A 10952-nucleotide genomic window follows, 5' to 3' on the forward strand; every position below is an offset into this window, starting at 1 on the left:
AAAAGTTTTAGGCTAGCAAACACTTTATGGGCTGTGAAAATAGACATGGATCATCAGTTTGTGATGTTTTGAATTTAAGAACAACAGACAGAAAACTAGTTTGGTAAGTGGCACAAGAAGGTGTGCACAGATACCGGCATATTTTTGTGCATATGTTCTACATTTATGACTTATTTTGTAAAAATATGTAATGTAATAATGACTATTTTATCGTAGTGATGAGTTGTGGTTCTTCAAGAAACAATTGCGAGGTATCTTGTAGGTGTCCAGAGGTCCGCTGACTGAAGATGGCTTATCTAAAGTTGAGGAAGGCTGCGAGCTGCAAGGAGCGGGAGCGCTGATCATGTTACTACCCGCGCTGCCCATCCCGGAGCCGCAACGATACGAGCGAGACGTCCCACTGCTGTCGGCTCTGCTCCAGCTTAAGCAGTTGCAGCAAGCCAGTACTTGGCACTGCCCACTTCCTCTGGTCATTCTAGTGCCGGGCCCTGAGCGCCATATCTGCAACACTCAGAAACTCGAAGAAGGTTAGTTAGAAGAAAAGTCCAACTCATTTGCTTCCATTGACAGTTAATATGTCAAGGGAAATTATTAGTGTGGCAAAAAGTACTTATGTTTAGGGCTGTAGCTATCGATTATTTTAGCAGTCTATCTATTAGTTAGTTCGAATATTCGACTAATTGAATTAGGAACATTTAACGCATTGCAGAATAAATTTTAGAAGATGTAAAATAAAGGCTTGCTAAAATTGCACTTTCAAAAGAGCATGAAATGCAAATACAAAATAAAGTTCCTGGGTGTTTCTTTAAAGTATGCAAGATTTCATTTTCATTAAAAAAATAACTTAAAATACCTGAGCTTAGCCTCAAATGGTATTAAAAACATATAAATGAGGATCTAAGTACGCAAAAGACCAATTGGCTAACTGGAATAGCAAAAGTTCGCTAGCTTAAATGCTATAAAATGCTAACTTTTTTTTTCAATGATCCTAACAAATCGTTCAAAAACATATTTCCCACAAAAAACTGCTAAATATACTTCTAAACTAAATGAATACATGAACAAACTAAGGCTATAGCTATCGATTATTTTAGTAGTCAATTAATCGATGAACTAGTTAGTTCGAATATTCGATTAAACAGATAAACGACATAAAATACCTGAGCTGAGCATCAAATGGTATAAAAAGATTAAATAAATGTAAGGATCTAAGTACAACAAAAGAACAATGGGCTAACTTACATAGCAAAAGTCCGCTAGCTTAAATGCTATAAAATGCTAAAAAAAAAATTGGTTTTGTTACAATGCTCTTAAATGGTTCAAACACAAATTCCCACAAAAAACGGCTAAATATACCTATTAGCTAAATTAAAAATGCATTAAAAGAAAACATTAGCTCAAACAAAATTTATGTTGGTCTTAACAGGGAGCAGCTGGATTTAGCTATGTGAAATGAGTTATGTCATATTCACTGTTGCCACTAGAGGGCAGTGTATCCACTCATATCAATAAAACTAAATGCAAACACTTTCAAAACAAACCATTACAGTGCCACTTTAATTAAACGGATACTTAAAGCAGCAAAATTTAATTTGAATCTTTTTTCTAATTGAATTACTTGTGTTGATCGATTAATTGTTGCAGCAGTAAAACATATTAGCTCAAATAAAAACAAACCTTATGTTGGTCGTAACAGGGAGCAGCTGGATTCAGCCATGTTAAGTCATATTCACTGTTGCCACTAGAGGCCAGTGTATCCACCCAAATCAATAAAACTGTCACGGAGGATCACATTTGAACACCAAGACAAGTATCAACAAATAGCTCAAATAAGAGAAAATAATCAGACTCAGCCAAGGATTGCCTGCTTCGAAGACTTTATAAACAGGATATATATCAAGGGTACAAATGATGTGATCCAGACAAGGGCTGTGATCACGCAGAAGTACAATAAAATAGTACACGACAAGACACCATATGCTTGTTGAACGGGCGTTCCTTACTATGAAACGACACCTACTATGAAAACGAAAGTGAAACTTATTACAGCCCAACTGTTTCCACTGAAAAACGTTTTGAGTTACGACCTTGAGCACTAGCTCTAGCTGGTACAAGAGGGAGTCAAATCAAATAAGGTAGTCAACAGATGCCCATTGTAAATGTTCAAAGGAATATATGGAGCACACGAACATGGATACACTCTCACATGCAAGCATAACAAACGCATGTAATTTCACAGCAGTTAATGTTTGTTTTTGTTAGCATGAATAAAATATTCTTTAACACTTTCGAAACAAACCATTACAACTGCACTTTAATTAAACAAATACTGGAAGCAGCAAAATTGAATTCATGTTTTTTCTAATCGAAGTACTTGTGTTAATCGAATAATCGTTGCAGCAGTAAAACATATTAGCTCAAATAAAAAAGTACCTTATGTTGGTCTTAACAGGGAACAGCTGGATTCCCCCATTTAAGTCATATTCACTGTTGCCTCAAACGGTATAAAAAATAAATAAATGAGGGTCAACTGCAACAAAGAACATTTGGCTAACTTACATAGCAAAAGTCAGCTAGCTTAAATGCTATAAAATGTTAGTTGTTTTTTTTTTAACAACGTTCTTAACAAATGGTTCAAACACACATTCCTACGAAAAAAGTCTTAAGTATACCTATAAGCTGAATTACGAATGCATTAAAAAAACATTAGCTCAAATGAAAACTTAGCTTATGTTGGTCTTAACAGGAAGCAGCTGGATCCAGCCATTTGAGTTAGGTCATATTCACTGTTGCCACTGAAGAGCAGTGTATCACCCAAATCAATAAAACTAAATGCTAACACTTTCAAAACAAACTATTACAAGTCCACTTTAATCAAACAAATACTTAAAGCAGCAAAATTTGATTGGAGGCTTTTTTTCTAATAGAATTGCTCCAGTTAATCGATTAATCGTTGCAGCACTGCTTATGTTTGATTTAAAACTATTTTTGCCTTTACAGAACTGAAACTGCCAATGCTAGTTAAGGATGGCCTCATTTCGGAATATACGTTTTTGTTCATACCAGAAACCACAAATGATTTGCAGGGATCCAAACAGGTAATTTACGTGTGTTCAAGTGTGACTTGATTCTAAACAGCAATGCTTGCAATTTTCATGAATTTTACTGTGATTTTTAGCTAAGCTACGCTATGCGTTGGCTTGTACCCCGGGCGCCCCCGCCCGTCCCTCTAACCTGCCAGACACTGGCCCAGCTCGTCGAGGCCGGCTTGAGTCGTGAGTTCAGCCGCCGAGTTTCAGATGACCGCCAGGAGCGCCTCGCCGCCGGTCTCTCGCCACAGGATCCCGCCGCCGTCGTTCAGCTGTACAACGCAGTCATCGGTCACATTGCTGACAAAGTGTCGTCGGAGGAACTTTCCAAAATCTCGTGGCCGCCCGGAGAGTTCTGCATGCCCGAGACGGGAGAACTTGTTCCACATTTGAGCTGGAACGCAGGCCCGCACCTGGCCTGGTTGCGGAAAGCTGTCCTCAATTTGCAGCTGCCGCAGTGGACGCAACTTTCAACTACAGGTCAGTACCCATTATGTTACTGTGGTTAACCTGTTTTTACTGTTGACATTTCATTGAAAAAATGCCTATTCAGTTTTTAAAAAAGGCTTTTTGGTGGCAACAGAAAAACTCGAGCAGATTTTAGAAATGCTTTGACTCAAGGCATCCCACAAATGACAAAAACGAAACTCCGCCTAAATATCAGTTTTGCCAAACTTTGACAAAAACTTCTATTCATTTTCAATAGGACATTCATTTAACACCCACCAAAGACTCACAAAACATTGCATCCACAAAAAAAATTCCAATGGTGGACCGACAAAAACAATTTGATACACCAAAAAAACCCAACAACATTGGCGCACCCACAAAAAATATTGTATCCACAAAAAAATTCCAATGCTGGACTGACAAATAATTCAATTGGTAGACCCACAAAAAAATTTTATCCACAAGAAATTTCCTTTAGTAGACCTACAAAAAACTCTATCCACAAAAAAATCCACTATTGGACCGTCAAAAACAATTGTATCCACAAAAAAAAATTCCATTAGTGGACCCACAAAAAAAATAATTATATTCACAAAAAAATTCCACTAGTGGACCGAAAAAAAAACTTTATCCACAAATTTTTCTAAAAATATAGAACGACAAAAAAACAAACAAAAAAATTGTATCCACAAAAAAATTCCAATAATGGACCAACCTAAAAAAATATTCTATCCACCAAAAAAAAATCAGTTGGTGCACCCACAAAAAAAGTTCGCTTGTGGACCCACAAAAAAAAAATCCATTGATGGACCCACAAAAAATTGTATCCACAATAAAATGTCTAATAATGGACCGACAAAAAATTTTATCCACCAAAAAAAATTCCATTGGTTGATCCCACAAAATTGCATTTCCAATGGTGGTCTCCCCAAAAAAATGCATGCACAAAAAATGCCAGTGGTGAACTCAGAAAAACAAAAATATTTAGTCATTAACTTCGACAAAAAAAAAAAAAAATCAAGCGCCAAGAAAAAAAATCAAAACAAAGTCCCTCAAGACTACCCCATATTCAACAGGAAGTCACCCAAAATTAAGACCCACAAAAACATTTGTGTTCATCCCTATAGATTCTCAACTCGGACCCACAAAAATTATCTCCATTGGCAGGCACAAAAGATTCATCTCCATTGATGGTCATAATTTTTTTAACCACAAAAAAATTAACAGAAAGTGACCCAAAATCGTCCCGTATACCAATAAGTGGATCAAAATCAACACGGAGTGACCCACAAATCCCACAAAATCAAAAGGAAATTACCTCAAATCAACAGCAAGTGACCCAAAATTTACCCAAAATTAACAGTAAGTGGCATGGAATTGCCACAAAATCAACAGGAATGAACCTATTTCTGTAATTAATCATCAAAAGCCCCAAATTTCACAAAATTCTACCAACCACCATAGAAGCGTTACCTCGTACAGCTCCAAAGACTGCATTTTCTAGTTTTTCCAATGTTAAGTATTAGACCAATAGTTTAAAAATCCCTCAAAATTGATTACTTTCCTAATTCTCTGTTATTTTTCCTGTAGACACCTGGTCTGAGCTGTACTCGGGAATCTACGGCTACGCCGATCAGATCCTAGCGACGCGTGGAAGTCAGCCCCTTTTTATGTCACGTCTCGAAAATCTACTCGAACGGGCCAGATTCAACGCGAACCGCAGGAGAACTTCCCTTTCCGAGCGAAGCTCGTACTTTTTGGGTGATACCCCCCACGCTATCTCCTCGGCGTATAGTCAAATCCCTTGGGTGGAAATGCTGGTCATCTGCATTGAGCACAAACTGAAAGACTGGCATCTCCCTGGACCGCCGACCTGCGAAGGTGGGAGTACTATTTGTTTACTCGTTTAACGATTTGCGATCATTACGTGGAACTTATTTTTTCTTGCTAAGATGCTATCACAGAAGATGGGGAGATCCTGGTTTACTATCTGGACGGGTCATTGAAGGGCTTCCACCCGCCTGAGGAATGGAACGAGGCTGTCAGAATGACCCACAGGGAGAAACAGCGAGATCATAAAGGGTACAAAAATAGAAAATATGTAAAAATACCGCGGTACCTCTACTTACAAAATTAATTGGTCCTGGAAGTAGTTTCGTAACATGAAAATTCTGTAAGTAGAGACGCGTTTTCCATGTAAATGCCCTAATATGTTCCAAGCCCCCCAAAATTCACACATAAATCTTTTAAAATACATAAAAATGCATCAAAACATGTAAAAAATACATGTTACAATTAGATTATTGCACAATACACATGAGATGAAAGTTGTGCTTCATGTCATGTCAAAAACAAAGAATAAAAGTTAATACACTGTGAATGAAGAGGACGCTAGGATGCACATACAATAGCCTTAGCCAATTGGATGCTAGGAATGCTTGGCAATAGCCATTAGCAGAGCAGCTATAAGTATGTTGCGTTCAGTAAACTCTGGGAGCTCGAGTATATCCTGAAATTTCTTTTGTAACAAGAGGCAATATTTTCCCGTTGAGGCATGTCTTAACCTGAAAATTCTGTATGTAGGGACATTCGTAAGTAGTGGTTACACTGTATTTAATTTAATGTGCAGTTGTACCTCTACTTACAAACACCTCTACATACAGATGTCTGTATGTAGAAACATTTGTAAGTAGTGGTACCACTGTATTTGATATGCCACTGTATTTGATTAAATGTACAGTGGTACCTCTACTTATGAATGTCTCTATGTATTCTGAATGTCTCTATGTATTCTGTATGTATAGTAGAGGTACCACTGTACATTTAATCAAATACAGTGCTACCTCAACATACGAGTGTCTCTATGTATTATGTATGAAGAGACGTTCATAAGTAGAGGTATGAGTGTGTCTATGTATTCTGTATACAGAGACATTTGTAAGTAGAGGTACTACTGTAGATACTTACAAACGTCTCTATGTGTTCTGTATGTAGATGTTCGTAAGTTGCAGTATGAGCATATCCATGTATTCTGTATGTAGAGACGTTCGTTAGTAGAGGTACAACTGTTCATTAAATCAAATACTGTGGTACCTCAACTTACGAGTGTATGTATTATGTATGCAGAGACGTTCGTAAGTAGAGGTACGAGTGTCTCTGTATTCTGTATGTAGAGACATTCGTAAGAAGAGGTACCACTGTTCATCAAATCAAATACAGTGGTATTCAACTTACAAACATCTACTTACAGAATACATAGAGACGTTCATAAGTAGAGGTACCACTGTATTTGAGTTGATGTACTTTGGTACCTCTACTTATGAATGTATGTATTCTGGATGTATAGTAGAGGTACCACTGTACATCAACTCAAATACAGTGGTACTTCTACTTATGAACGTCTCTATGTTTTCTGTATGTAGATGTCCGTAAGTTGAATACCACTGTATTTGATTTGATGTACAGTGGTACCTCTTCTTACGAATGTCTCTACATACAGAATACAGAGACACTCGTACCTCTACTTACGAACGTCTTTGCATAAATAATACATAGACACTCGTAAGTTGAGGTACCACAGTATTTGAAAGTACAGTGGTACCTCTACTTACAAACGTCTCTATATACAGAATACGTAGACACACTCATACCTCTACTTATGAACGTCTCTTCATACATAGTACATAGAGACACTCGTAAGTAGCGGTACCACTGTTTTTGATTTGCTGTACAGCGGTACCTCTACTTGCGAACACCTCTTCTTACAAAATTATCATGTCACAACACACTTCAACGGGAAAAGCATTCATTAATGCTCTTGACAGTGTCATGTCGTATGACGGTCTTGTGACACCACTGTCAAATAAAGGGTTACCATTATTTCTTCAGTTACTGCGCAAGTTGTTTCATGGCTTGCTAGTCATGCTATTTAGTTTGTTTTATGATCCTTTTTGTTTTGTTTTAAAACCAAGAGTTTGAATGACATACTATTTCTTTCTGTTAAGAGTTGAGTGTGATGTTTGGAGACATCTAGAGGTCACTTTTAAGCATAGCTAATGTGTTGTGATTAGTACCGTAATTTTCGCACTATAAGGCGCACCTGATTATAAGCCGCCACCCACCAAATGTGACAGGAAAACGGCATTTGTTCACAGATAAGCCGCAGCTGTCCTCACTGTATTATGGGATATTTACACCAAAAGATAATAACCGGTAACACTTCATTAGATAGCGGCATCATACGATGGTCAGAAGACCAAATGAACCACCATGAAGCTTTGAACCAATTGTTTGCAAAGGTTCAAGAAGCTTCATTTGACTATCACTGCTCCCTTGGGGGAGATAGTCAATCTTTTATGCCACCTGCTGTCAACATTGTTGTTGTTCAACATGCCTCCTAGCATGCATTGCAGCGTAACAGATGTAAATAACAATCAAAATACATTCTTAAATGTTCTGTACTAATTATTTTTCAATTACTGTTCCCGTTCTTTAATTAATTGCTAGTTACGGTATTTGGTAACACTTTATTTGACAGTGGCGCTATAAGACTGTCATTAGACAATTCCACATAATTATGACATGACACTGTCATGAGCATTAACAAATGCTTATAACAGTTATCATTTAGTTTTACTCGGCAAATTATCTCACTTTAAAAGATCCAAGCTGGACATAAATAGAGTTGGTAACATAATTTGCTGGATGACACTTAATGACATCTGTCATAAGCATTCAGTAATGCCCATGATAGTCTAATGTCATAACTATGACAGTGTTATGACAGTCTTATGACGCCGCTGTCCAATAAAGTGTTGCCAAATACCATAACAAGCAATTAATGAAACTGGAACAGTAAATGCATAAATAATTAGCACAGAACATGAATTTTGATTGTTACTTACATCTGTAGTGCTGCAATGCATGCTAGGAGGCATGTGTTGCCAATCAACCCAAATAAATTAACAAATAAGCCGCACTGGACTATAAGCCTCAGGATTCAAAATGAACGAAAAAAGTAGCGGCTTATAGTCCGGAAATTACGGTAAGTGCATTAGGGCTGCAGGCTTGCAACTTTCTTTCCAACATACCATGATACGAGATCCTCATGATGTCATTTAATACCATTTTGACGATAAATATTTCGTCATAGATGTAGATCGCAATTAGTTTGGTCATGTTATTGGATCTTATGGAATCTGAGTTGTTCCACACGATGTAATACGCTGGCTTTTTAGTGTTCTTGATTTTTCGCTCCCTCCCGAAAGGACAAGTTCAGCAGCCTGCGCAACACCCGACAGCCTGTCGATCAGGCAGAAGTTGTTTTCAAGCGTGCTGGAACCTGCGGAGGCCCGTGAAGCCCCTCTGGACATATCCCATACCGCCACAGCGTTAGAAGCGCTTACCCACAAGGTGTTCCGGACCTTGGAGGAGGAGAAGGCTGAAAGCTTAAGGTAAAATGAAAATCCATTGTGTATTCGCTTAACCGTACGATGAAATCTAACATGCGTACAAATTGTCACTGCACAGGAGCACACAACAGCTCCAGCGTTGGCTTGAAGGTGGCGATTGTTTGGAACAGTGGCCCGCATCCCTTCTTCTCCCATCCTCCATTCTACTCTCCATGCCTACTCTTCTGAAGCATGGACCATCAGATAAAGCTTTCACAAAGGTTTGACATCTTTTTAATTCTTGTTAAGTTTCAAATGTAAACTACCGTCATGTTTCCAGGAAGCTCACCGACTTGAGCCACTGAAGAAAGACAAGCGTTCCCAGAGGAGTCGTTTGTCCTTGACCGAGCGATTGCGAGAGCTTCAGCAGCAGATTGGAGCTAGCCATGAAGAGGAATTGGCTTGCAAGTTGAAACTGAGTGCAATGATGAGCATTGTTGAAGACTGAATGAACAAGATGCTTTTATTTTTATATCTGAAGACTTATTTTATTACTATGTAACGTATGGCATGATTAGCATTTTTTTTGTGTGTGTATGATTTATTATCACAATCGTGTATTTGACCCTTGTAGTTTTTGAGCAAACATTAAATCAAAGGTTTCCATCTCAGTGTTGGCTGATTAATGAACGCAAAGTTTGATGGAGGATAGCTAATAGACGTAGGGGTGCAGTTATTATTTAGGCAATCTATTGATTGGTTAGTGCTACAACGATGAATCGATTAAGTAATTCGATTAGAAAAATTCCAATCAAATGTTGCTTCGAGTATTTATTGATTTGGGTGGATACACTGCCCTCTGGTGGCATGTGAATGTGCCATAACTCATTTAACATGGCTGAATTCAGCTGCTCCCTGTCAAGGCCAATATAAGATTTTTTTTTAATGCATTTGTAATTTAGTTCATAGGTATATTTAGCAGTTTGGTGTTTAAACGATTTGAGCATTGCAAAAAAAAAAAATTCAGCATTTCAATATCATTTAAGATAGCCAATAGTTCTCGTTGTACATACTCAATTTTTATAGTTTTAGGCTAAACTCTGGTATTTTATTTTTAAATGAAAGTGCAAGTCTGCATAGTTTGAAGAAACACTCGGGAATTGTATTTTGTATTTGCATAGCAAGCCTTTGACATCCACCAAATTTTATTCTGCAACGAATTAAATGTTCCTAATCCAATTATTTGAACTAGCTAGTTCATTAATCGGATTATATATTTGCCTTTTGTATCCTGAAATTTTGTTCGCAACAAAAGGCAATATTTTCCTTTTGTGGAGGCATCTTGACCAGAAAATTCTGTATGCAGAGACATTCGTAAGTAGAGCTACCACTGTATTTGATTTAATGTACAGTACTACCTCTACTTACAAACACTTCTACATACAGATGTCTATATGTTGAAACATTCGTAAGTAGAGGTACTGCTGTATTTGATTTAATGTACAGTGGTACCTTTAACGAACGTCTCTACAGAAAGAATACATGGATATGCTCGTACCTCAACTTATGAACGTCTACATAAAGAATCCATAGAAGTACCACTGTATTTGATTTGGAGACATTCGTAAATAGAGGTAACCACTGGATTTGATGTAAAGCGGTACCACTACTTACGAACGTCTCTACATTCAGATGTCTGTATGTAGAAACATTTGTAAGTTGTGGTACCACTGTATTTGATGCAATGTACAGTAGTACCTCTACTTACAAACACCTCTACATACAGATGTCTGCATGTAGAAACATTCGTAAGTAGTGGTGCCACTGTATTTGATGTACATTGGTACCTCTACTCACGAACGCCTCTACATACAGAATACACGGATATGCTCGTACTTCAACTTATAAATGTCTACATACAGAATACATAGAGACACTTGTAAGTAGAGGTACCACTGTATTTGATTTGAGGTAAAGAGACATTTGTAAATAGAGGTGCGATTGTACATGATTAAATAACAGC

At 37.6% G+C, this 10952-nt stretch overlaps 1 protein-coding gene across 1 annotated transcript in view; it reads left to right on the forward strand.

Annotated features, from left to right (window-relative positions):
• Positions 1 to 10098, forward strand: part of mcm3ap (minichromosome maintenance complex component 3 associated protein) — a 37031-nt gene extending 26933 nt beyond the window's left edge. The window contains exons 23-30 of the mRNA XM_057828700.1: positions 263 to 527; positions 3001 to 3098; positions 3179 to 3569; positions 5130 to 5420; positions 5492 to 5621; positions 8807 to 8992; positions 9069 to 9210; positions 9270 to 10098. Of these exons, the coding sequence (XP_057684683.1) occupies positions 263 to 527; positions 3001 to 3098; positions 3179 to 3569; positions 5130 to 5420; positions 5492 to 5621; positions 8807 to 8992; positions 9069 to 9210; positions 9270 to 9437 (1671 nt within the window). The 3' untranslated portion in view covers positions 9438 to 10098. The remainder of the gene's footprint in view (positions 1 to 262; positions 528 to 3000; positions 3099 to 3178; positions 3570 to 5129; positions 5421 to 5491; positions 5622 to 8806; positions 8993 to 9068; positions 9211 to 9269) is intronic.
• Positions 10099 to 10952: the final 854 nt, after the last annotated feature.

This window comes from Corythoichthys intestinalis, chromosome 22, assembly GCF_030265065.1.
Source record: "Corythoichthys intestinalis isolate RoL2023-P3 chromosome 22, ASM3026506v1, whole genome shotgun sequence".
Lineage (NCBI taxonomy): Eukaryota > Metazoa > Chordata > Actinopteri > Syngnathiformes > Syngnathidae > Corythoichthys > Corythoichthys intestinalis.